The sequence below is a fragment of the Nyctereutes procyonoides genome, unplaced genomic scaffold (genome assembly GCF_905146905.1).
Source record: "Nyctereutes procyonoides isolate TBG_1078 unplaced genomic scaffold, NYPRO_anot_genome, whole genome shotgun sequence".
NCBI lineage: Eukaryota > Metazoa > Chordata > Mammalia > Carnivora > Canidae > Nyctereutes > Nyctereutes procyonoides.
In genome coordinates this window covers 17,964,562-17,991,886 of record NW_026575049.1, presented here as the reverse complement: position 1 = coordinate 17,991,886, position 27,325 = coordinate 17,964,562, and the positions used below count along the sequence as shown (strand labels likewise).

Below are 27,325 nucleotides of genomic sequence, written 5' to 3'. Positions count from 1 at the left end.
ACAGGCGCATGTGCATCCTCTCTCACTCAAATAAAATCTTTCAAAAAATAAAGTTTCATTTTAAATAGTTAAATGTGTCTATCTTTTTCACATGGCTTCTTGGCTTCTAAGAATCCATAGGCTTATTCCATTTACACGTATGCAGTCAAGCTTTCTTCTGAAAATTTATTGGCATTTAAATATTTAATTTGCCTGGAATTTATTTGCTATACAGACTGAAAAAGGGAACCAGACATTTCTTTCTCAGTAGCTAACCAGTCATCCCACTTGTTTTCCTTCTCATTAGGATTGTCCCTTTTATCATACACCAGAACCCCATGTGCATAGGGCCCCCTTGGTCCTGATGTGTATGTGTGGGTCCCTGGGGCCCTGACTCATCCATGGATGATAGGCAGGTTTTCCTCCTCAGTGTGGATGGAATTCTCCCTCTCTGATTATTCTGGATGAACATTAGAGTCATTCTGTTGTTTCTCCTCCTCGGCTCAGAATCACTTTGGACAGCACTGAGTTTGTGGATCCAGTTTAGCTAAGCGAAATGTAGATCATATACAGACTTCTCCAGCTATGATTCATGCAGTTACTTAAGCCTGCTTAGTATGTTCTTTTTATATCCCAATAGCTTTATTTAGGTTCTGCTAATTTCTTGTTTATTTCCAAGAATTTTAATGTTTATATTCTATTTATCCATATAATTTTGCTTTGAATTTATATTTCTTGAGATTTATTTATTTATTTATTTTAGAGAGAATGAGAGCACAGGCAGGAGGGGCAGAGGGAGAGAAAGAATCTCAAGCAGACTCCATGCCCAGTGTGGAGCCTGATGCAGGGCTCAATCCTACGACCCAGAGATCAGCCCTGAGCTGAAACCAAGAGTTGGATGTTCAACCAACTGTGCCACCCAGGTGCCTCTATATTTTTAATTTTTTTTCCTATGTAGGAAAGCTACTGGGTTTTTTTTATGTAATTTGGAAGCTGGCAAACTTAACTGAGCCCAACTCCTTTTTAAAAATGGCTGAGATGGGGATCCCTGGGTGGCGCAGCGGTTTAGCGCCTGCCTTTGGCCCAGGGCACGATCCTGGGGACCCGGGATCGAGTCCCACGTCGGGCTCCCGGTGCATGGAACCTGCTTCTCCCTCTGCCTGTGTCTCTGCTTCTCTCTCTCTCTCTCTCTCTCTGTGTGTGTGTGACTATTATAAATAAATAAAAATTTAAAAAAATGGCTGAGATGAGGAGCACCTGGGTGGCACAGTTGCTTAAGCGTCTAACTCTTGATTTTGGCTCAGGTCATGATCTCAGGGTTGTAGGATCAGCCCCACATAAGGCTTCTTATTGGGTGTGGAGCCTACTTGAGATTCTCCTTTTCCCTGTCTTGTTCCAGCCCCACCCTGCACACACACACACGTGTGCTCTTTCTCTCAAAAAAAAAAAAAAAAAAAAAAAAGGTTTGGGGCACCTGGTGGCTCAGTCAGTTAAGTGTCCAATTCTTGGTTTCAGCCCAGGTCATGATTTTAGAGTCATGGGGTCAAGCCCCGTGTTGAGCTCCATGCTCACCACAAAGTCTGCTTGAGATTCCTTCTCCCTCCTGCTCACTCTCTCTCTCTCTCCCAAATAAAGAAATACAATCTTGGGATGCCTGGGTGGCTCAGCAGTTGAGCGTCTGTCTTAGGCTCAGGGTGTGACCCCCAGATCCTGGGATCAAGTCCCTCATCAGGCTCCTCGGGAAGGCTGCTTCTCCCTCTGCCTGTGTGTCTGCCTCTTTCCCTGTCTCTCATGAATAAATAAATAAAATATTTAAAAAAGATTTTAAAGTGATTGAAATATACTGTATTAATTACTGCTGTAGTTAGTAAATGGTATCTTAATGTTAATTTTTCAAGTCTTAAAAGTAACGTGTTTAAATATCAGATTTTATAAATTTCATCATTCAATATGATAGCAATCATGTGTGGCTATTTAAGTTTAAATTTATTAAAAGTAAATAAAATGTAAAATTCCTCCACTTCACTAACCACATTTCAAGTGCTAAATGCAGTGCTGGCTACCAGATTGGGCAGCACAAACATAAAACCTTTCTGTCATTACAGAAAGTTCTAGTAGGTTGCTCTGGCCCATAGTGCTACCAAAAAAACCCTGCATATACTCCAGCTTTGCTTTATTTCCTCAAGCCCAGTGCTTTTCTTGGTTTCTATTCTTAGCTCTTCAGTAGATCCTGAATTACTTGAATAATATGCTTACACGTTTGCTTGATTTACCAACATTAGAGGTAGTATTTACTGATTTCATGAAAGATAGGTAATTTTTTTGCTTAATTTTTATGGGACTTAACTGTGATAAAGTACATATAGGTGGTAAAATACATATAACATGAAATTTACCATTTTAACCATTTTTAGGCGTACAATCCAGTGACCTTAAGTATATTATAACATGATTGTGCACCCATTACCACTGTTTTCACAACTTCATCATCATCCCTGAAATAATAGTTCACTATTCTACTTAGTCACTGTGAATTTGGCTGTTCTAGGTATCTCATATGCGTGGGATCATGTGACATTTGTCCTTTTGTGTTTGTATTGTTGGATTTAACAATATTTTCAAGGTTTATCCACTGGCTGAATAATACTGCATTGTGTGTATAGACTATGGTTTGTATACTTTTCTGCTAATGGACACTTGGAATGTTTCTATCTTTTGGTTATTGTGAATAATGCTGCTTTGAACAGGTGTCCCTGAGTCTATATTTTCTTTTGAGTACATACCTTGGAGTGAGATTACAGAGGTCATATGGTCATTCTATATTTAGCTCTTTTTTAAAAAAATTTTTTTTAATTTATTCAGAGAGAGAGAGAGGCAGAGACACAGGCGGAGGGAGAAGCAAGCACCATGCAGAGAGCCTGATGTGGGACTCGATCCCGGGTCTCCAGGATCATGCCCTGGGCTGCAGGCGGCGCTAAACCGCTGAGCCACCCGGGCTGCCCTATATTTAGCTCTTTGAGGAACCAGCAAACTTTTCCTTAGTAGCTGTACCGTTTTATGTTCCCTTGAGCAATACACAGGGTTCCAGTTTTTCTACATCTTCACCAAAATTACTTTCCATTTGTTTGACGTTAGCCATCCTAGTGGCTATGAGGTGCTCTCTTACTGTGGCTTTGATTTCCCTTTCCCTAATAATCAGTGATATTGAACATCCTTTCATGTGTTCATTGGTCATTTATAGATCTTCTTTGGAGAAATGTCCATTTGAGTTCTTTGCCCATATTTTAATTATCTTATTTTCTTCTTCAGAAATTCTTTATATATAATGGGTTTTAATGTCTTCATCAGATCCATGGTTTACAGGATGCCTGGGTGGCTCAGCAGTTGAGCACCTGCCTTCGGCCCAGGGTGTGATCCTGGAGTCCCAGGACCGAAGCCATCGGGCTCCCTGCATGGAGCCTGCTTCTCCCTCTGCTTGTGTCTCTGCCCCTCTCTCTGTGTCTCTCATGAATAAATAAAATATTTTTAAAATTTAGAACCTCTGTGGATCAAAGGATACTCTCAAGAAAAACTGAAAAAATAACCCACAGAATGAGAGGAATGTTTGTAAGCCATGTATTTTTTTTTTAGTCATATTTATTCATGAGAGAGACACAGAGAGAGGCAGAGACAACAGGGAGAGGGAGAAGCAGGCTCCATGCAGGGAACCCGATGTGGGGCTCAATCCTGGGACTCCAGGATCACGCCCTGAGCCAAAGACAGACACTCAACCACTGAGCCATCCAGGCTTCCCAAAAGGTTCTAAATTTTGGTGAAGTACAATTTATTTTTTTTAATTGCCTGTGCTTTTGATATCAATATAAAAAATCATTGATTAATCCAAATCATGAAGATTTTCACATCTGCTTACTTCTACAAGTTTTATAGTTTCAGCTCTTAAGTTTAAGCCTTTGATCCATTTTGCATTAATTTTTTTAGTGTGGTGTTGAGTAAGGGTTTCCTTCATTCATTTGCGTGTTGATAGCCAGTTTTACCTTTTCACTTTTGAGTGGTCTTAGCCTCTTGTTGAAAAATCACTTGACCAGGGGTGCCTGGGTGGCTCAGTGTATTAAGTGTCTGCCTTCAGCTCAGGTCATGATCCCAGGGTCCTGGGATTGAGCCCCATGTCAGGCTCCCTGCTCAGTAAGGAGCCTGCTTCTCCCTCTCCTGCTTCCCCCTTGCTCTGACAAATAAAATCTTAAAAAAAAAAAAAAATCACTTGACCATATTCTATTCCATCAGCCTTGTTTGTCTTTATGGCACTACCACACTCTTAATTACTGTAGCTTTACAGCACATTTTGAAATGCTCTAACTTTGTTCTTCCTTTTCAAGATGATACTTGTGGTCCTTTCGAGGGTCTTTGGGTGAATTTTAGGATGAGGTTTTTCTATTTCTATTGAAAATGTCATTGAGATTTTGATAGGGATTGATTAAATCCCTATTGATTATTATAGGGATTACATTGAATCTGTAAATCACATCGAGTAATATCAATATAATAACATTAGATCTTCTGGTGCATGAATGCTTTGTATTTCCATTTATTTGTGTCTTTTTTAACTTTTTTCATCTACATTTTGTAGTTTTTAGTGTATGTCTTTTATCTCTTTGATTAACTTTATTACTGTTTTTTTTCTTTTTTGATAGTATTGTAAGTGAAACTGTTTTCTGAATTTACATTTTTTAATTTATTGCAGGTGCATATAGATGGAACTGATTTCTGTATATTGATTTTGTATGCTACAAGTTTGCTGGATTTGTTTATTAGCTGTAACATTTTTAATTTTTTTTTAAGATTTATTTTTTATTTATTTATGATAGAGAGAGAGAGGCAGAGACACAGGCAGAGGGAGAAGCAGGCTCCATGCCGGGAGCCCGACGCGGGACCCGATCCCGGGACTCCAGGATCATGCCCCGGGCCAAAGGCAGGCGCGAAACCGCTGAGCCACCCAGGGATCCCCAACTGTAACATTTTTTTAATGGAATATTAGGTGTTTCTACATATAAGATCATGCTATTACAAAAATTTTTACTTTTCCTTCCCAGTTTGGATGACTTTTATTTCTTTTTCTTGCCCAGTTGCTCTAGCTAGGATCTCAGTGCTTTTATTAAAGAGAAGTAGCAAAATCCTGGCCTAGTTCCTTATCCTAAGGGAAAAAAAGCCTTCAATTTTTCCATCATTGAGTGTGATGTTAGCTGTGGGTTTTTCATTTGTGGGTTTTATCACATTGAAGAAGTCTCTCCTTCAATTCCTGGTTGGAGTATTCTCTCATGAAGGGGGAGTCTTATCAAATGCCTTCTCTACATCAGCTGAGATTTTTGTGTGTTTTTTTTTCCTTTGTTCTACCAATGTGTGGTGTGTTGTATTGATTGATTTTCATATGTTGGACCTGTGTTGCATTCTGGATAAACCAGCCTTGACTGTGGTGTGTAACCCTTTTAATACACTGCTGTTACTCGGTTTGCTTATGTTTTGAGAATTTTTAATATGTATATTCATAGGAGATACTGGTCTGTAGTTTGCTTCTCTTGTAGTCCTTTTATTATGGTTTGAACAGTGGTCTGTCTTGCAGGTGGAAGCTGTCTCCGATAAATGGGAAGATGACAGCAAAACCCATGGTGGAGGGCTGTCTGACTCCAGCCCCCGGGTGCTGATTGGCTGTGTGACGTCACTGTTGGAAGGTGCTGGCTACATCAGTCAGACCACATACTTCTCTCTGCAGAGTGTCTGTGAAGGTACACTAGATGACTTTATATTTAGGATTAGGTTGTGTTTAATTTTTTTTTTAATTTTATGAATTAGATTTGAGATGGTTACACACATTGAAAGGGTCAAATTTGCTTTGTTTGTTAAGAGGATTTCAGACTAGAATGCCTTTACCAGGTGTTGGCTCCAAGCAGATTAGGTGGTGTAGACTGCTGTAGTTTGTTTTGTGTCATTTGTTGAATAGAGTCATTAATTTCTGGGTAATTGTTATTTTCACTTAAGTACTATTATTAATCTAAGTCAGCATTGTTATAGACATACAAGGGGACTGCTGTTTACAGAACTTCAGATGTTTTAAAATAGGACTTGGGGGTAACTTTTGCCTTTGCACAAACATATATGCTTTCAATTGCATTTGTTTTTAGCTGTTATAAAATTTTGTTTTTATGCCTAAATAATTTATTAATGCAATTCTGGAGTTCAACTCAACAACGTTCTTGAAAGAGAAAACACAATGTGGAAATAGATAAGACTCCAAAAAGGCCAGGTAGTAAAGCTTGTGGACCATGTGCTGTCTCGCAGCTCCTTACCTCTGGGCTGGTAGGTAGCATGAAAGCAGCAGCCTTAGGCAACACCGGAGCAGAAAGACAGGGCTGTGTTCCTGTCAGACTATACTTACAAAAACAGGTGGCAGGATGCCATTGCGAATCTCTGATCTGAATGAAGGTGAGAAGAGGAGGAATTGGACTAGATGTTTATTTACTTTAGGAAGAGTCAGAATGGGCGGTTTCTTTCCTGGCATTCATTAAGCAAATATTAGAAGGCGTTATTCCAGGCCTGGCACTGTTTTGTAGAATGTGCTGTGATAGGAGGCAGAGTAGACAGGACAGTTTTCTGCTCTGTAGTAACCACACAAGTGGTGTGTTAGAGTGGGAGGTGAACCAGCTTGGGATTCCTCTAGGACACAGTAAGGCACAGCCTCCCTGAGTGCAGAGCTGACTAAGGACTCTGAGGAGGGTCCAGGTGAAGCATGGGCTGTGTCCTAACCCTTGTGAGGTAACCTGGGTGTCCGGTTCAGTTGTGTACAGTGTACTTTCAGCATGGGAGGAGGGGTGTCACTGGGGAGAAATGTGAACAGTGTGCAGGTGGGAGGAAAGTCCTCAGGATCACGGAGTCCCCTCAGTCTCCGACTGTAGAGGCAGTGGTGGCCATCAGCCCAGTTTTGTGGATGACACTTCAGATATAGGCCCCCAAATAACACTCATGGGAATTCTCTTGCTTTTTTTAACCTTTTTTTTTTTTTTTAAAGTAAACTCTACCCCCAATGTGGGGTTCAAACTTACAACTTCAAGATCAGGAGTCACATGCTGTACCCACTGAGCCAGCCAGGTGCCCTACTTCCTACTCACAGGAAGTCTTATTGTCAGTAGCAGGGCCCAAGCTGTTTTACACATGAATATTCAGTGAGTCCTAAACCCGTTTGGCCAAGGCTGCTAAAATGGGCGTTTAGCCTAAAGCAGGCTTGCTTATGCTCTGCCCTGTGACAGTTGAGGCTGGTCATTCAGTTGTGGTGACTGCCCTGAAAGTTGTGGGATGTATTCAGCAGCATCTTTGACCTCTGCCCACTAAATGCTGATTATTACAGCTAGAACATCTGCAGATGTGGCTTGGGTGACGAATGGCCCTGGGTATGAATCCGTGGCCTAAGGGTTGGGGTCTAAAATCCGTGTATGTGACGGACCTGCTTCTTCCCTCTTCATTTCCAGGGTAAGCAGTGGGTGGCCCTCTAGCATCTGCATATCCATGTCACCATCGAGGCCTGAGTTCCCAGCCTGGGTCACAACTCAGTCTTTCTTTATTTTCAAATTAAATTGGTTCATGGACCCACTTGTGAGGTACAGAGCAGGTGCCCTGGATCCTTTCTGAGACCTTCCCTAGGCCCAAGAAGCTGGTGCCACACGTAGCACAGGGTGCTCCTCATTGACTAGTGTGCCAGTATCCCGGAGGTCCTCATGCTTTCTCTCTGAAAACCTCTACCCGGCAGCTGGCCCCCTCCTTCCTGCGTTGAAGCACAGCCCTCCAACACCCTCTCCCTTCATCAAGTTCTTCAGCTTTTGGAACTGGACAGTCTGGTGTCTTTCTACATCTGCCCTACTCTCCCCCAAACCTGCCCAATATTGCACCACCAGCCTTGCTCTCTAGCTGCTGGTTGGGATTAGCCTGTGGGACAGCACCCACCAGTTGGCAGAAGAGAGGGGACGGAGGTTAGGATCACACCCCACCTCATGTCCTGACAGTGGCTGCACTCCTCTCCATGGCCAGAGCCATGGCCAGAGCCATGGCCAGGGTGACCACGTAAGTTAGTGTCAGGACTGGTGCATATGGAAAAGTGGGAGGAGGTGTTAAAATTAATTAAAATTAAATATTCTTGAAATAGTTACACATCAGTTACCAGATTGATTTCACTATATTGATGGATCTTTAAAGTAGCATTTTTCAGAAACTTTGCAAAAAAAAAATTTTTTTTTAAAGAAATAGGACTTGTGGGCAGCCGGGGTGGCTCAGCGGTTTAGCGCCACCTTGGACTCCCGGGATCGAGTCCCCCATCCGGCTCCCTGTGTGGAGCCTGCTTCTCCCTCTGCCTGTGTCTCTGCCTATGTGTATGTCTCTCATGAATAAATAAATAAAATATTTTAAAAAAAGAAATAGGACTTGGGCTTAATAAAACAATATTTATTATTCCATCATTATATTCTTGACACATACTTTGATTTTTTTCAGAATTTCTAACACCATGTCACTGGTATTCTAAAAAATATTGGGGTGCATGGGTGGCTCGGTTAAGCATCTGACTCTTGATTTTGGCTCAGATTATGATCTCAGAGTTGAGAGATCAAGCCTTATATCAGGCACCTTGCTCAGCTCAGCAAAGAAGTCTGGTTGAGAGTCTCTCCCTCCCTTGCCCTCTGCCCCCACATCCCATCTGTGTGCAAGCTCTCTTGTGTGTGCTTTTAAACCAATAAATAGAATCCTAATATTTGAAAAACAATAGTAAATAAGTTACTATTTACTAACGTTTAATAATGCTTAAAACACCTATTTTAGTATCTTAATTTTGTTTTTTTATATAATGGCTTAGAATCTTCAAAGCTGCATTTCATGGTTGATAAACTTGAAACTGAAACCTTTGGCTCTCCCTGTAGGCTGTAACATTTTTAATTGAGGGACTATTAGTAAGCTCAGAACAAATTCTGCTAAATTCTTAAGTCCAGGTTTTTTTCTATTGAGATATGTCAGGCCAAATGTTTTTATAGGTACTGTCTTTGCCTCTGAGACAAAGGTGATCAAATGTTATAAACTAAAATTCGTCAAATAGTTGTGTCTCTGATTTTTTTTGAATGTTACATTAAACTCAGATTCCGGGCAGCCTGGGTGGCTCAGCGGTTTAAGCACCACCTGCCTTCAGCCCAGGGTGTGATCCTGGAGTCCCAGGATCAAGTCCCATGTCAGACTCCCTGCGTGGAGCCTGCTTCTCCCTCTGCCTGTGTCTCTGCCTCTCTCTCTGTGTGTGTCTATCATGAATAAATAAATAAAATCTTTAAAAAATAAAGTCGGATGCTGTAAATTTATAGGTCATATCAATTTCAATCATTCCATTACAGAATATCCATTTACCTAATTAAAAGTAAAGGGCTTTGTTGGAAGACTTGATGCAAATTGGGTTAGTGTGGAGTCCAATAGTAGGGCTTTAGCTTTATGCATCATGCAGGCTCCTGGGGCCTCATGGCTTCATTTCCTCTGTTGCTTTGGTGGAAATCAGTGTCACTGTCTTCTATTTACAAGCTGTATTTTCAATAACTGTGATTTAATTATTTTTTAAGATTTTATTTATTTATTTGAGAGAGCATGTGCCTGAGAGAAAGCCCAAGCTGGGGAGGGGGGGCAGAGGGAGAAGACTCCCCACTGAGCAGGGAGCCCCATGGGGCTTGATTTCAGGACCCTGGGATCATGACCTGAGCCCAAGGCAGACGCTCAACGCACTGAGCCCCTGATCCCAACCCACTAAGCCCCTGATCCCATGATTTTGATGGGCAAAAAAAAATCAAACTGTTATTTGAATTTGCTTCACTGTTTTCTCTTTGGAGTAACTTTATACAACTAATGCTTTGTTTCATTTGCCACATGTATCTGAAGAGATTTGGAATAAAAAATTAACAGTATTATGTTAAACAATTATTTGATAACTGAAGTCATGGTTTATAAAACAACATACAAACGTGTCCTGCAACCTGTAAAATTGTGCTTCTGAGCATTGTCTTAAAATACCACCTGACCTGGAAGTTGATGCTCCAACAGGTTTGTCTCTTCTGGTTTCATACCATCAGTGGTACGACTGTGGCCCTTGTGCTGATCAGCAGGTGTTTGCACTCATAGATATTTATCACCAGCTTTCTTGAGAAACAAGCTCAGTTTTACATTGTGCACTTTGGGTTTTTATTTATGTATTTTTTTAAATTTTTATTTATTTATGATAGTCACACAGAGAGAGAAAGAGGCATAGACACAGGCAGAGGGAGAAGCAGGCTCCATGCACTGGGAGCCCGACATGGGATTCGATCCCGGGTCTCCAGGATCGCACCCTGAGCCAAAGGCAGACGCTAAACCGCTGCACCACCCAGGGATCCCTATTTATGTATTTTTTTTTTTATTTTTTAGAGAACACGTGTGTGAGGTGGGGAGGGACAGAGGGAGAGAGAATTCCAAGCAGGTTTCATGCCCAGCACAGAACCCCACACGGGGCTGGATCCCAGGACCCTGAGATCATGACCTGAGCTTAATCAGCTGAGCCACCCAGGCATCCCTGTACTTTTGTGTTTTGGACTAATGGCTGCAAACTAACACAAAGGTTGTTAACAAGTTGTAGCTTTACGCCTTGCATCATAGCACACCTGTGCAGACTACTCTCCGTGTTTTACCTCAGGACGGTTAAGCCACTTATGTCATGGAACCTCCAGTGGCCCAACATTCCCACCCATCCCGCCAGTGGCACCCCAGCAGCACCTTGCATCCTGCGGGCCACAGCACAGCTATGTGGCACACCCAGGGTCTGGCAGGGGGTCTGAGCTGGGATAGACCTCCCAACTCTGAAGTCTTGAGTGTACACTGCCTTGTGTCCGCAAGTCCCCCATGTGTACCTGTAGGGAGAGGCACTCACACTGTTTCTGGAAACAGTTGACAGGAAGGAGTGCCCATGATTTAGAGAGACTGCCCACCACAAATGTGCCACACTCCGTAGAGGCTGGTGGCAGAGATTGGCTGTTCAGCTTATTGTGTTGCAATTGTTAATAATAGTTATGAGAAACATGGAGAGTATTTGAAACCAGATGGGATCCCAAAACTGTAGAAACCCAGTGTGTGACCATGATGGCCACCATCCTTCGTAGGCTTCCTGCCCTTGTAGGTGGGAGAGGATGAGGTCATGGAAAGGTTGGTCTTTAACATCCTCTGCTCGTTCAACTGAGGCAACCTAGAAGAGAGCTGAGATTGGAAAACTGGTTTCTTAGAACAGAAATGACATCAGCTATCATAACTTCAGAATGAATTGTACACTTTGGTATAACCAACATTACCAAGTAAGCACCATGGTTTCTTTGCTTGGAGGTTTCAAGCCCTGCAAGGGAGACTGGGTGGAGGCAGAATACTGGATCCGGCCAGGCACATGGAGCAGCGAGGCCATCTCAGTGAAGCCGCTGAGGTACAAGCATGTGGACAGGGTAGGTGCTGGCCCTCGCTTGTCCTGCTCTTCCTGTGTTTTCACAGCTGAGGCTTCTCCTGGGGGTGCATTGGGAAGTCAAGCTAAATAAGGCTCAGTCTTGGCCAAAAGACCTCGTTTCCTTGCTGAGAATGCTGGTTTCCTTAAGGAGATAAATGGAGATCGCCTGGCATGCTCATACAATGGAACTCTAGGTTCTGTAGTTGACACAGAATGAGAAGACGTTCTACTTGCTGGGAACGAGTGGAATGGGTGTAGGATGAGAGCTTGCCCGTAAAGGCAGGCATGCTTTGTGTTGGAGACTGGAACGAGGGGGGCATTGAGTTTGCACAGGTTGGAGGTGGAAATGCGTGGTGGGATGGAGACTCAGGAAGTGAGCGCTGGCCACCTGACACTCTCACTCCCCTACTTCAGCCTTGGCTCTGGGGTCCTTTCCTTCCAATGGTCACAAAATCTTCAGGGTGCCCACTCCCCCAGAGGTTGGACTTTGTCTATAGTGGGGCCTTTGTGAGGTGTGTGTTTCTGGTTCCGGACCAACCCGAGTTGGGCTGATCAGGAGAGGCGGGCCTCCGGAGTAGCACATGTGGACACAGTTGTCAATTACTGTGCTTGCAGGTCTGCATTTCTAGCCTCTGCGGGAGAAACGGGGTGATAGATGACAGCATCTTTTTCACCTTGGACTCTGTGAAACTTGCTGAAGGATACATGCCTCGAAGACATGACATAGTCAATGCTGTGGTGGTGGAGAGCAGCCAGTCATGCTACATCTGGAGAGCCCTGTGCATCACCCCGGTGAAAAAACGGTAATGAGGAAACAGCCTCCTTCTCTGGGAAGAGAGAGGCCCAATTTAAGTGTATTTTAAGAGTTGCTTTAACAAGCTCAAATAATAGCCTGTCAAAATCCTTAGCTGGGGCAGTTAAAGGGAAAGTATCTTCTGGAAGGTTTTTGGCAGCCTCTGTAGTTGATTGAAATTAGAATGGTTCCTTCTTAATCCTTAATCTTATATTGGAAATTTTCACATTTGGTGGGTTTTTATAGCTTTTATTCTTTCACATGTGGCCACTTTATAGAACTTGTTGGACCTACTGTTGGACACAGTAGGTTCTTAATTTTTTTTTAAGATTTATTTATTTTAGTGGAGGAGGGGCAAGGGGAATGAGAGAATCCTCAGCAGACTCCACACAAAGTGAGGAGCCCAACACAGGACTTGACCCCATGACCCTGAGACTATGACCCAAGTGGAAATCAATAGTTGGACACTTAACCAATGGAGCCACCAGGAGCCCCTTAGAATTACTGACTGTCCTATCTGGGCTCTTCACTCTGAGCCCCAGCAACCTTCCAGCTTGTCCACACATGTTTATAAAGCAGCATGGGGCCTTCTTGAGCTTTCAGTGCAAATGGCAGCCCTGCCCTGCCCCTTGTGCCCTTCCTTTGCCTGGTTTTTCTCCTTAGCACTTAACCTCCAGTGAGTTTACTGGATGTTTTCCTTAGTTATTCTGTTTATCATTAGAATGCAAGTTCTGTGCAAGAAGGTGTTTCCTGCAACACACTGAGCACCTGCGCCGCTGTCCTCGGCACGAATGTGGGTCTTCCAGGAGCAGCACAGTGGGGAGTGCCACTGGTTTACAGACAGACTCAGTAGGACAGACCACCTGGCTCAAGGCTGTGGAGCTGTGTGGGATGGGGAGCCTTGCCCCTATCCCACCATCCAATAGATGCTGTCATCCTTGGCCACTTAGCGCCCAGTGCCCCTGCCCCACAGGACCCTGCTTTGCCCGGAATGACTCTGGCCCATCTGTGGGACAATGAAACCAGATACACGGCCCTTACCTCCTCTCACCACCCACAACAGCCTGGCAGGCACAGGAGGTTGGATTTTCGCTCCATCTGATGGACTGAGTAGTGTGAGCATATGAGACGTGGCAGGAACTCACTGCCCAGTGTGTGTACCACAGGAGTAGAGCGGCTCCTCCCTGTGTCTGCATCACGCTCTTGGACTCCCCACTAGTTCTGTCATCTTCCTGGTAGTAAGCAGCCAAAAGCCCTGGGGCAGAAGCTGGGAGGCCTGCTTCCCACATTAGGCATCACGGTCCCCTGGAGCTACATGTACAGTGTAAGGAAACACCTGTGCCATGAAAACACGTGCTTCCCTGACTCTTCATTTAAGCCCAGAAATGCTTGAAAATGACACTGCAGTTACCTGGGCTCCTGACTGCCATGGGCCCAGGAGGATGGTGGCCAGTCCTGCCCCTCGCCGACTGTCACAGGGAAAATAGTTGCCATCTCAGGGTCCAAGTGTATTCCTTGGAATGACTTAGCATTTGTATCCAGTTTTAGATCATTATTGTTCAGTCTGATGTGGGTTTTTTAAGCACTTTCTTTTTTTCAAAGATTTTGTTTATTCATGAGAGAGACAGGCAGAGATACAGGCAGAGGGAGAAGCAGGCTCCCTGTGGGGAGCCCGATGCGGGACTCGATCCCGGGATCCCAGGATCTTGCCCTGGGCCAAAGACAGATGCTCAAGCACTGAGCCACCCAGGAGTCCCTTAAGCACTTCTTAACATGCTCTATGGTTTTTGTATTTATGTTTTCGAGAGGAGTGGTAGCTCAGGGTAGGTGTGGACTAGTATCTGTTAAATGGAATGGGTGGGGCATGACCCCCCCCCCCCACGTAAGACAGTGCTGTCATTTTATTGTTTCTGTTCTGCAGCCGAGATCCCCTCCGTACACGTCAAGGAAATAACCAGCGGGAGGCCGGTCTCCGCTTGCCTCCTGGAGGCAAGGCCGGGGCACCTGTCACTCGCCACGAGTCCCGCGTTCCGTTCTGGGGCAGGAGCTAAAGCATGGCAGTGACTGGAGATGCTCCGCGCGGCCTCCTACCAGGGGTGGGGTGGTCAGGTGCTGGGGAGCCTCAGGTGGCCCCTACGCAGCTGTAAGTCTGGGGGAGTGCTCATTCTCCTTGGGGAGGAGACACTCTGATCCCTGCACATTGCCTGAGGCTTCTCTGAATGCCTCTAGTAGTCATCTCTGCAGGCCAGGATGGGGGTGAGCCAGTCCCAAATCCTGTGAATTTGTAATCTCCTAGTCAGAGTGGGGGCTTAGAGGATGAGTAGTGGATGAGGGCAATGTGTGGGTCCCGGGAACTCCCAGGCAGTGAAGCAGTCAGCTCCCATTTCCTAATTTATAATGGAATGAACGTCCTACCCTTCAGCAGAAGCCCAGTGTGCCAAGCACTGTTGCAGCCCCAGAAGTGCTGCCTTGGACAAAGAAGAGCCATGTATCTGCCCTGAAGAGTTTAAGGGCTGTCACTCGCTATGGCTTCCTGACCCCGAGGGGAGGCTGCTGGTAGAGGCCTGGGGGCAGCGGGGCTCTGTGTGAGTCTCTCCAGGAGCTGGTTGGGACTCTGCAGCATTAGTCCCGTGCGTACGCTCCCCGCAGACCCGCTGCCTAGTTGAATGTCTGGAAGAGCACCAGTTCATGAGTGTGAGGCGGGACGTCCACTCTCCTCCAGCTGCAGCTCCTCCTGCCCCAAGTCTTCCCCATCCCCATTCCCTGGATGGCTTGAGCCAGAAACCTCCATGGCCTCTCTGGTCTGGGGTAGGGGTGAGGGCAGAGGCGAGACTGTGGGAGCTGTGGGAGCTACGGGAAGAGGGGTGGGCAACTGTTGTCACCCCATGTGGACTGGATGAGAGGAGAGAGGAAGGATTGGGGGTGACAGAGTGGGAGGCACGTGGGCAGGAAGGGTGTGAGGGGCAGGAGCTGGCTGAGGAGGGTCCCGGCATGCTACAGAATGTCACTGAGTTTGTGGACAGGGCCCCGTCTTTTGAAGGGAGCTGCAGTCTGGGAGGGGAGTGCCTCCAGGTTTCCGGTCTAGAGGAGCACTGTGGGCGCGCAGGGAAGAGGACATGGTCCGGCTTCCCAGCAGTGTCCGCGGACTGAGGGGAGACACAGGGTCTGTGGAGGAAGAGTAAAGAAGCACTGGTGCCTTCCCTCACCCCTGCTGGCAGCCTGCAGAGGAGAGGACTGAACACTCTGTTCCCACAGTCAGGGACTCCTTCAAGATGTCACCGTGGTGACATCGCTTCCTGTTTTCTAGATCTTGTAGAATTTGTCATTTTCTTCCTCAAGATGTTTTGCTGTCCTTCTCAGAGATTCTCAGTGTTGTGGGAGCTCTGTGTGGGTCTGTGGCCTGTCCCTGGGGGACTGACAGCAGGTTTGTCCTCTAACGGTGGACCCTGGGTAGGTCGATGCGTGCGGGTGGTGGCGCTGTGGGGTGCCTGCCACAGTGATGGTGCTGTCTCTGTGGGTGCTCTCCCCAGGGACCCCGCTGCCTTTGAAGAGACTACCGATGAGTCCTATGGAGCCCTTTTACTGAAAAACAAAGGTGATATTGAAGTCACGAGGATGACAAATTTTGGAACGTTAAAGGAAGGAGGAAGTAAAAATATGGTGATCTGGATAGAGTAAGTTTGTTGCTTATATAAAATTATGTCAAAAAAAAATAAAATAAAATTATGTCAATGGGTTTTATTTTTTTAAGATTTTATTTATTCATGAGAGACACAGAGAGAGAGAGGCGGAGACACAGGCAGAGGGAGAAGCAGGCTCCATGCAGGAAGCCTCATGCAGGACTCAATCCCGGGACCCTAGGGTCACGGCCTGAGCTGAAGATAGATACTCAACCACTGAGCCACCCAGGTGTCCTTGTCAATGGGTTTTAAATTACAATTTAAGAATTTGAAAAACCAAAAAAAAAAGGAAAAAGATTTTTGTAGAACCAACTTTAATTTTTTCCTTTATGAAGGTCTTTTAGTTTTTCACCTGAAATAGCCTCTTTACTTATATTCTTAAAGGTATTTATAATTGTTTTTCATTCAAAAGATTGAATTCTGTATTTTACAGTAGCCAATTATTTCAGTTTCAGGGATCTTGTCTGTATTCATGGCTGATTTTCTTTTTCCAGGAATAAAGGAGATACTCCTCAAAACTTAGTCAGCTGTAAACTGGCTGGCTGGGATAAAGCTAAACAATTCAGATTCCAAATGCTGGATAAAACTCTCATGTGCCCAGTAGGGTCTCCTGTTCCTGAGAAGGAGAGCAAGAATTTTTCAGATGAAACTGCTAACTCACTAGAGAGCTACCAAGAAAACCCAGCCTGTCAGGCATCAGAGAAGGAAGTCTGTCCAGGTAGACATTCCTCCTGTTACCGTGTTGGGTCCACCGGTGAGAGCCCTGCAGGGTCTGCATGACAGGGAGGCTGCTGCTGTCCCTGGGGCCTGGGCCTGGGGGCCGAGTGGCTGGCGTGCTCCAGCTGGTACAGCAGTGTGTGCTCCCAGCTGTTTTGGTTCTGGGCTCTTGTTTGATGTTTTGGGAATGAGGAGAGGGATAAAAACAGCTTGACAGATACCCAGAAGTGCTTCAGATGTGCTGCTTCCTGTGAGCGGTTCTGAACTCGGGAAGGGCCGCCCACTGTCCACTGATGTTTTTGTCACCTACTGTCCTGTGCTTTGACTACGTGCACATGCACTGTCACTGGCTTGCCACCGCTCTCGGAGACCGCTCAGCTTCTGATCTGATACTGGATTTGAATTCCTCCTCCCAGATGACCATGCCTGTGAAGAAGGTGGGGACGGAGAAGAGAGGAAGCCCTGGAAGCAGGTGACAAAGCTGGAGCCCGGAGGGCTCATCCCTCCAGGTGGAAGAGCCCCGATTGTGGTTGTGTGTGATGCAAAGTACGTGCCTGGAGGGCTTGGAGTGAGTTTCCTTTGGAGACATTTGTATGTTTGGATTTTAAGGTTTCATGGGTGATAATTCTAGGTTGGAGGTTATAAAAGTATTCATAACTGTTCGGATGAGACAAAGCACAAGGAAAAGCACTGATGGAGAAAATGGCTTGAGTGAGTTTACCATCCAAGGCATTGCCTCCCCAAGCCTGACAAGCTGCCCCACCCGATCACCCCGGCTTCTGAGCCTCAAGCCTGCTGGGCTCAGCTCAGTCTGCCATCAGCCCCTTGGCAACTGCTCCTCGCCTTCCCTCCTGCTCCCTCAGCTGAGGCCTTCCTGCCCCTCCGTCTCCATCTGGGCAGCAGCCCTGGGTACAGGCTCCAGGGGGCAGGAGGCTGGGGCCTCCCTTCCTGGGCAGACTGTGTGGAGCTGGCCGGGAGCCCTCACAGTCCTCCTCCTCCCCTGCCTCCTGCCCTGAATCCTAAGCTCCCCAGCCCTGCCTGCTGGGCCTGCCTCTGGGGCATCTGGGCTGCAGGCCTCTTCCTTTCTCAGCAGCCCTCTACAGTTGCTAATTCCATTTTTTTTTTTTTAATGTGTCTCTGATTAAACCACCACCTTGCTTCAGGCCCTCGGTCCTCACAGCACGGTGACCTTTCCTTCAGTCAGAGCGTGTGGTGCCAGCACTTTAAACGTGACAGTACAGAACACAGTGTAGTGCATCCAAGAGAGCCTGCATAGAGCAGCAGCAGGAAACTGGGCAGAAAGCAAAGTAAAAGCAGGATATTTTTGGTAACATTACACAATTCTCATTTAAACTTAAGAACTGACGGTGTCTTTCCTATTGTTCTTAAGTTGGACAATCACAGAATAGTTTAAGTGGCTGATTTATTTTTATCATGGGAAAACATTCTTATTTTAGAAAGCTCATTTTTCTCCTCTGAAGAAAATTATTGAAAACTAAGGGTGACTGGTTTTGTAGCCAACTTTCCATACGTGTACAGAGGGGAATTCCATCGGATCTGCTTATCTTATTTATGACTAAAATCAAACTGCTTTTTGTTTTTTCCAGGAATTCTGGCCGCTGCAAGGAGCTTCTCCTGATCTGCTTCTCCAATTTCATAATTGGGCGGTTCCTTGAAGTCAATGTCATAAGTGGGGAGGAGTTGCTAATAGCCGTCCGAGAACCATTTTCTTGGAAAAAGTCTAAGAGTTCCCCACAGTAACATCCACAAAAACTACAGTTGTTGTGACCACACAGAAAAGGTACTTTAAGCAGAAAACATGAATTCAAATGTGTGCTCGTGGTGTGAGAGATGAGTAGGCCACGTGGTTGTTGAAGAGAGGCAGGCAGCCTGGGATAAAGCTGGGGGGCAGCTGCGTCAGGCACCTCCGTCATCGAACTTGCAGGGAGGAGTTTTCATGAAACTCTTAGAGTTCTGTGCCTGAGGAGGGCCCCACTATGTGAGGACAGAGCAGTAGCCACGGCCCCCTGGGCCACCAGTGTGCCCCAGCTGCTCCTGCCTCATCTCGTGTTTCCCAGCAGCCTGGCCCATCTACCCAGACATCCTGCATCCCACACGGGCACCCAGAGGAACCAGTCAGCAAGAGGTCCACAAAATGTGACTGGTCGGGGACTGGGGTGGTAGCCTCAAGCAAGTGCTACAGGTCCACATGCTCTGTAGCTGCTAAACTGAAAAATCTCTGAAAATCAGAATTTTTGCAGTTCGGTGCTGGAAAAATCTGAGCTATAGGGAAGAATCTGAGCTATAAGGATATTTCCTCATTTTGTGATGTGAAAGCTCACCCACAGCTATAGGAACTGACAGGTTTAATGTGAGTACTGCCCAGAATCCACTGGAGGATAGATACTTCTCTTCTAATACTGGAAAATCTTGAATTTCAAATCACATTTCTGCCCAGTAATAACTTAAGGTATTACGGATTTCTACTAATTTGCAGGCTAAAGAAAAATTCTGTTAGCAAAGTATGAAGTGGTTGGCTTTGGAGTTAGGCCATTGTTTGAATCCAGCACTACTACCAGCACTACTACCAGGCACTGTGTGACCTTGGGCCAGTTTCTTAGCCTCATGGAATCCTGCTCTTGTTTGTAAAATGATAGTGTCCCTCACATGGTTACAAGCATTAGATGAGGTAAGATATGTAAAACGTCCAGTTCCTTCTACAGAGTGATCAGTAGTTACCTGTAAGTTGTGAGAACCATCCATCATGGAAAGGATATGCCCCTGGGGATGGAGCCTAGGCCGGGGCAACCAGCGTTACTGGGGCCTGCAGGCAGCGGAATGTCCTAAATGATTGCATTTTAACTATAGGAGCTTTACGGAGCCCAGGTTGTCAGGTGGTGGTATAGCAAGCAGCTTGCTAGTTGGCATTTGACTGAACTAGAGAGGGAACTAGACCAACTAGACCAACTGCTGAGCCCCCTGCTCAGCTGTCACGGGTCACTGTGTGGAAGAGTCTCTAAAACAGGAGGTAGGGTCTCCTGTTGTCACGTTAGGGACCTGGAACTGCTGACACCTGCCCCTGCTCCCCGCCCAGAACAGCGCTGTGTGTTTGCTAGCCAGTCTCTGGAGGCTCTCTCTGTGCCAGGACCTTTTCCGCAGAGTCTCCAGCTACCCTGGGCTACAGACAGACCATGTGGTAAGACCGTTGAGGCCTTTTACCTAAATATGTATGTATTGATGGTCCCATCCCGTTTGTCGTGTTCATACTGGTAATTAACACTTCGCTGTCACTCACGGAATGCCTCTCCACATGTACTTCACACACGTCCTTTGGTGGAAACCCTCGCTGCAAACCCGTGTCTCAGGTGCGAGGTGCTGCTAGTAGTAGTAGTGGCTCTGGGGCTTCGGGGGCGTTTCTGCCACAGTACCTTTCTGAGCAGCCTTCCTGTCCAGAGCTGAGCCACTGGGATATCCAAATGAGGTGCCTGGAAGAAGGGCCTGGGGCTGCATGCCCCCCCACCCCCCGTCAGGTGAGAGCTGGAAGCAGGACTTAGGATGGAGCAGGAGTGCTTTTCTTCACTGCATGCAGGGTGACAGCCTGAGATCAGAGATCCACTGGGCCTCCCCTGGCTGTTTCCTGTCCTGTCACTTCTTGTGCTCTGTCAGACCGACCCATAGCAGTAGCACGTTCTTCATCCTGGCGGTGGCCGACTTCGGTGACTCCTCTCCACAGCCCTTCCTGGGGAAAGACCGAAGCCAGAGGGTAAAACCGAATTTCCCCGGGCTGAAAAACAGGGCGGCAGGACCCAGATGGAGCAGCCTGCGCTGTTCCACGGCCTGCGGGAGCGGAGCTGCTTCTCCGAGGCGCAGGGCTGCAGTGGGAGTTACCGGAGTGGGGTCTCAGGAACAGTGGTTTTCGCTCCCTGGTTCTGAGGGAGTCTTGGGCCAGGCAGCCCTGCTGTTCTCTGCTGGAGGACACGAGAGGGCCCTCGAGAGCTGATGTGGTGGAAGGATCCCAAAGCAGCTGAAGTAAGTTTGTAAACTCCAGACTGATGGCAGCAGTTCACATTTATACTGGGTTATGGAAGGACCTTTAGTTTTTCTGAAGTGGGAAAGGATGTCTGAGTGAGAACGGCTCCTATGACATGCAGGGTCATTAACAATTATCTTTGACTTGTGCTTTTGTTTTGTTTTTTTTTAAAGGAATTCAAGACGACAACTTCCAAGTTTTCTCCCACAGTATCCAATACCAGATAGACTTAAGAAATGTGTAGAACAGAAAATCGACATTCTGACTTTTCAGCCGTTACTTGCAGAGGTAGGAAACGTATTTGATATGAAATACTCTTTGCCACACTTGAGCTTTTGCTGACAAACTGAGGATGAACCCTGCTCAGACTGGTTCATTTCTATCATGGACATCTGGAAATAGCAGGTCATTGAGAGAGAGGGACTCCTTGCTGTTGACCCCACGTGTGTGGTTGCCCTCTGTCACCCGCCCAGCCTGTCTCTGCTAGGCCAGCGGCCTGCCTCCAAATGGCTTTCCATCCAGAATAAAACTCTGAACACCTGGGAAGGCAGGACGTGTGTGGGAAAGCCCTCAAGCTATAGGGTCCGGTGGTTAGGAGGAGGCCTCACACACGACCGCCTTCACATCACCCACCCTGTGTGGCAGTGCTCCTGCTTTGTGCTCAGGCTTATTGTCGAGCTCATGGGAGGAAGCCTTGTCCAGCCTGTGCACTGTTAACAGGTGGTGGCAAAGCCAGACAAGGGGCGGGGCGGCACGAGGAGGAGCTGGGGGTCGACAGAGCACGTGCCTGTGTGTAGTGGACAGCCAAGTCCAGGAGCAAGGAAAGCATCACATCTGCTGTTAGAGGGGAGAGTGCTGCCCATTGTGCAGGAGGGCACTTCCCATGGGGCCTGGGGGTCTACTGGCTGAGGAGCAGCTGAGCAGCGGTGAGGGTGTGGGCCTGTGCAGCATCCGGGTGATGAGACGAGAGACCGGATGGCAGCTGGAGGAAGACTTGGTTCCCAGCGTTCTGTCGAGGATGAGCCAGCCTTGAGTCTGTCATGGGTTGAGGGCATGAAGCAGGAGGGAGCAGATGGAGAAGGGGCGTACACAGAGGAAACAAGGTTTGGGAGGAGGCTGGGGACCAGGGGAGGGGTGGTCTTCCTGTCAGCCGGGCTCTGGACCCCTAGCAGGGTGGGCAGGAGAAGCTCCCGCGATGCTGCACCGCAGGTGGGCATGGGCAGGAGGTGCCCCTCCCCAAGGACTCGCTGGTGCTCTGGAAGAGGGAGGGAGATACTGCAGACAGCAAGTGGCACACTGAGACACAGAGGCAGGAGGGGCGGCTCTGCGTTGCCTGGGCGCTGGCCTGGCCACATGGGAGGATCAGGGTGCAGAGGGTGGATGCAGGGAGGCTTGTCATGTCAGGAAGGCGTTTCGGTATTTGAGCGAGTTCCAGGCCTGAGCTAGGTTCCGAGGCAGCAAACCAGCCTTCGAAATAGGGGGTCGCCTGGAGACCAAGTGTCTGTTGCTGGTACAGACGCAGCCACGGGAGCCTAGGCACTGGGAAGGGACCTTCCTTGTGCGGGCACAAGAATGTAGCGCAATCCTGCTGGGCAGTACTAAGAATGGGGACGGTGGTGAAAGTGCCGTGTGGCTGCAGGCTCCCAGGTTCTCCACCTGTGTGATGTGTTTAGTCCTGCACCTGCCTTTGAGGTGCACCCGGCACGCAGGTGCGTCCCTTCATCAGCATTCCCGAGGCATGGATGACATCCGGCAGCCTGCATCCGTGGAAGGTGCATTCATGGAAGAGCACTCCAACCCCTGCCCACTGCCTCACCACGGTCAGGATGGTGAACACATCTGCCCTCCGCGTCCCCGAGTGACCCCTCTCCTCCCCCAGCCCTGTCCCTAGGCCTAGCACTGTCTGCTGTCTCTAGAGGGTGGTTTCCTTTTCAGAAATCTGTGTGAATAGAATCAAAGTATTTCTCCTTTGGTGGTTTGGGTCTTTGGTTCAGGTTGTTATTTCATTTTGAGATTCGGCAGGTCGGGGGTATGACCCTGGATTTTCTGGGTGGCCCAGTGGGCCTTGTCAGGGAGAGAGGTGGCCCGGACTGGCCACCTGGTGAGGGAGGGGGATTCAGTGCCTCTAGGAGTGGGAAAGGCAAGAAGACGGGGTTCTCCCTGGGAGCCTCCCAGAGGAAGCAGCCCCAGCCAGAGCTGGGCTTCCCCCGGGTGAGGTGAGACCACACATGTGCAGCCCACTTGTCCGTCACAGCAACAGCAGGAAACCCCCACGCTCGGAGCTGCTTGGTGCCCTGTCGTCACCACTCAGCGAGCGTGTCCCAGTGCATTCCCCTCGGGTCACACGCTTCGTGATTGCGTTTAGGTGAGGTGTCCAGAACGTGCCAGGCCGCAGAGGCCAGGGGACTGGGCAGGCGCACTGCCTGGCCGTGGTGTTCTTACAGGCGTCGCACTACACTGTGAAGTGTGCTCAGGGCACCCGGGTGTCCACTTGAGGTGAGTTTCAGCTGCTTTTTCTGGCTCTCTTGAGGGTGATGTGTTAATGTGAGAAGTTAACTCAGCCTCATGCTCCTGTGGTCAGCTCCACCCAGCCGTGGTCCGTACTCGTGCATGTGTGCACACGGAGTTGCGTTTGGTATGCTTAGGTTTTGTTGGGGTGTCTGTGTCTACACGGCAGATGTGGTGCTGTGGTTTTTCTGTGACCTCTTTGGTGTTGATAGGAGCATATTGTGGGCCTCCTGGAATGGTTGGGGTGTTCTCCTCATTTTAATTAGTAAAGTGTTTTTGTAGAAATGGTATCATTTACTCCTTAAGTTTTTGACAGAATTTACCAGGAAGGCATTCTGGGTCAGTTTTCTTTGTGGGAAGATTTTTGATTAGGAATTCGATTTTGGGCTGTGCAGGTGGTTCAGTGGTTGAGCGTCTGCCTTTGGCTCAGGGTGTGACCCCGGGGTCCTGGGATCGAGTCCCACATCAGGCTCCCCGCGAGGAGCCTGCTTCTCCCTCTGCCTGTGTCTCGGCCTGTCTCTGTGTATCTTTATGAATAAATAAATCTTTAAAAAAAAAAGGAATTTGATTTCTTCAAAAGTGATAAAGAAGTGGAGTTTCTTTTTTTTCTTTTTTTTTTTAAATAATTTTTTTTTTAATTTTTATTTATTTATGATAGTCACAGAGAGAGAGAGAGGCGCAGAGACATAGGCAGAGGGAGAAGCAGGCTCCATGCACCGGGAGCCCGACGTGGGATTCGATCCTGGGTCTCCAGGATCGCGCCCTGGGCCAAAGGCAGGCGCCAAACCACTGCGCCACCCAGGGATCCCCAGAAGTGGAGTTTCTTGAGTGAGCTTTGGTGGCTTTTATTTCTAAGGGAGTTTTGCTGTGTAAGTTGTCTAATTTATTTACATGAAGTTGTTTATAATATTAATATGTGTTTTCTTTTGTCCTCGTCAATTTGGCTAGATGTTTATAAATGTTTACGAATCTTCTCAAAGAACCAGCTTTTGATTTTTTTTTATTTCTGTCTATTTTTCTGGGTTTTTTTTTTTTTGTTTTTGTTGTTAATATCTGTTCTGATCCTTATTTTTTTTTCTGTTGCCCTTTACTCCCTATACAGAAGTCCTATAATTAGCGGCATAGACATTGATGGCTACTATGTCAGATTGATTGATGAGCCCCTTTACTAACATGAAAGGTCTTGCTTTGTCCCTAGTAGTCTCCGTTCTGGCATCTACTCTGTGTGATACCGATGCTGCTTCTGCAGCTTGTTTTTTTTGGCGGGGGTGTGGGGTGGTGGGAGGCCGAGGAAGGGAGAGGATCTTGAGCAGACTCCCTGCTGAGCGAGGAGCCCCAACACCCACCCCTCTGCAGCTTGCTTTTGATGAGTGTTTAACATGGCATTTCTTGGGGCACCTGGATGGCTCAATTGATGAAGCATCTCACTCTGGACTCTGACTCTTGGTTTTGGCTCAAGTCATGACCCCAGGGTTCTGGGATGGAGCCCCATGTCGGGCTCCCTGCTCAGTGGAGAGTCTGCTTCTCCCTCTTTCTCTGCCCCTGCTCGTGCTCGCTCGCTCGCTCTCTCTATCTCTGATAAATAAAATGGTTTTTTTTTTTTTAATGGTGTTTTGGGGCACCCGGGTGGCTCAGCAGTAGAGCGTCTGCCTTTGACTTAGGACATGATCCCAGGGTCCTGGAATTGAGTTCCACATTGGGTTCTCTGCATGGAGCCTGCTTCTCCTCCCTTTGCCTGTGTCTCTGCCCATCCCCTCTCTCTGTGTCTCTCATGAATAATAAATAAAATATTTTAAAAAGTAAAAGGTGTAAGCATTTTTTGAGGCTTACCACATAGTTCCCATCCTTGGTGCTCTTCACTCCTTCATGTGGACCCAGACACCTGGGGTCTTACAGAGCAAGGTAAACAAACATCTGTGGTGCTTGTCTGTGAGTGATGGTTATTTTTTGTTTGTTTGTTTGTTTTTTAAGATTTTATTTATTCATGAGAGACAGGCAGAGGCACAAGCAGAGGGAGAAGTAGGCTCCCTGTGGGGAGCCCAATGTGGGACTCCATCCCAGGACCCCAGAATCACACCCTGAGCTGAAGGCAGACGCTCAACCTCTAGCCACCCAGGGGCCCCAGAGTGACCAGTTTTTACAGTCTTATATATCTGGAAAAGTATTTTACCTCCATTTTTGAAAGATTTTCGCTGGGTCTTGAATTCTGGGCTGGAACTTTAAAGATGATGCTCTGCTGTCTCCAGCTCACTGTGTTTTTAATGAAATATCTGCTTTCTTTCTTACCGTTTGTTTTGCATATAATGTGTACTTTTTTAGCAGCTTTTAAGTTTTTCTTTTTCTAAAAAATTTCAATTTACAATCTGCCTTAATATAGTTTTCTTCTCATTTCTTGGCTTGGGGTTCTTTGAGCTTCCTGGATATGTGGGCTTTTAGTTTTCTTCAAATTTGGGTAATTTTTGACCATTCTGTCTTCAGACTCTCTTTCTGCCTGGCCCTTTTTGCAGATTCCCATTGCTTGTGTATTGGTCACTTGGAGCCGTCCACAACTCGCTGACACTCTGCTCACATTTCCTCGGTCTTCTCTACATTGCATTTGGAAGATGCCTGTTGCCAGTGCTCAGGTTCACTAGTTCTCTCCTTTGCAATGTGTAGGCCCATCCGGTGTATTTTAATGTTGCTTACGGTAGTTACCATCTTCAGCAGTTCAGCATGGGTCTTTTGTAAATCTTCTGTGTCCCTGCTGCACATGCTCAGTCTTAGCTCTTTGAATAACAGCCATTTCAGTGTCCTAGTCTGCAGGTTCTGTCACATGGGTCAGTTCTGGTTCTGCTAAGAGGTTTTTCTCCCCATTATGATTTGTGGTTTCTGTTCTTTCTAAGCCTGTTAATCTTTGTTTGGATGCCAAACATTCTGGATTTTACCTTGCTGGCTGTTGGCTTATTTTTCTGTTCCTGAGAATATTCTGAGGTTTATTCTGGGGTGCAGTTAAGTTACTTTGAAACAGTTGGATACTTTGAAGCCTGGCCTTAAGGCTTTGTTAGGTGGGACCAGAATAGCATTTGACTTAGGGCTAATACCCTTCTGAATACTCCGTCCAATGTCTCATGTATTACAAGCCTTTCCATTTGGGCTGCTGGGACTCACACTGTTCTCGGCCCCGTGTGAGCTCTGGGAATTATTCCTTCTCATGCAGTGGTTCTCAACAGGGGACAGTTCCCCTCCTGGGAGACATTTTTGGTTGTCATGACTGGGGGTGCTAGTATCAGCAAGTGGGTAGGAGCCAGGAGTGCCACTAAGTACCCTACAGTGCACAGGATGGCCCCCACCCCAGAGAGTGCAGCCCAGGTATCATGCCTGGGTTGGGGAACCCTGCTCTTGTCTCATCAGATAGATGTCCCAACCTGACATGGGCTCTTGCACTCACGCACTGACCAGCATTCAGCTGAGAGTTCGGAGGGGACCCTCTGCAGCTCCTCAAACCTTTCTCTGTGCTGCTCGCTCTTCCTGGCACTCTGCCCCCTTGGCCTCCTCGGACCCCAGCTCCGTCTCCTCAAAGCAGAGACCACACAGCTCCCCTGGGCTCTCTGCATCAGGGCCTAGAAACTCTGTCTAGGCAGTAGCCAGGGCAGTTGTGCGGTTCCCGGAGGTAGTCTCCCAACCTCAGGAGCACTGTCCTGCACAGCCTGGGGGTCAGTGTTTTAAAGCCATTATCTCCCATTTGCTGAGTTTCAGCAGCTTTGACTTAGCACCTCCAGAGCTGCTGCTTTCCTGGACCACGGGTGTATTGGATGTATGACTCTGCTCTCACTAACTTGCTGGGGTTTTTTTCAGCTTTTGAACATGTCGAACTACAAAGAAAAATTTTCGACTTTGCTCTGGCTTGAGGAGATTCATGCAGAAATAGAACTGAAAGAATACAACATGAGTGGTGTCACCTTGAAAAGAAATGGTGACCTGCTGGTCCTGGAGGTCCCAGGATTGGCTGAAAGTAGGCCTTCTCTGTATGCAGGTGGGTTTGTTACAGGTCCCGTTTTACTTGGTGGACCAGACGTGGATCCCCTGTCAGGGAAAGAATGTCGCAACTGGCAACACTC

At 47.2% G+C, this 27,325-nt stretch overlaps 1 protein-coding gene across 1 annotated transcript in view; it reads left to right on the top strand.

Annotated features, from left to right (window-relative positions):
• The window catches only part of MOV10L1 (Mov10 like RISC complex RNA helicase 1), a 69,854-nt gene that overhangs the window by 6,071 nt on the left and 36,458 nt on the right, over positions 1 to 27,325 (top strand). The window contains 10 exon segments of the mRNA XM_055328553.1: positions 5,594 to 5,756; positions 11,389 to 11,501; positions 12,116 to 12,303; positions 15,824 to 15,967; positions 16,468 to 16,691; positions 17,107 to 17,236; positions 18,298 to 18,440; positions 18,443 to 18,491; positions 20,894 to 21,008; positions 27,063 to 27,240. Coding sequence (XP_055184528.1) covers positions 5,594 to 5,756; positions 11,389 to 11,501; positions 12,116 to 12,303; positions 15,824 to 15,967; positions 16,468 to 16,691; positions 17,107 to 17,236; positions 18,298 to 18,440; positions 18,443 to 18,491; positions 20,894 to 21,008; positions 27,063 to 27,240 — 1,447 coding nt within the window.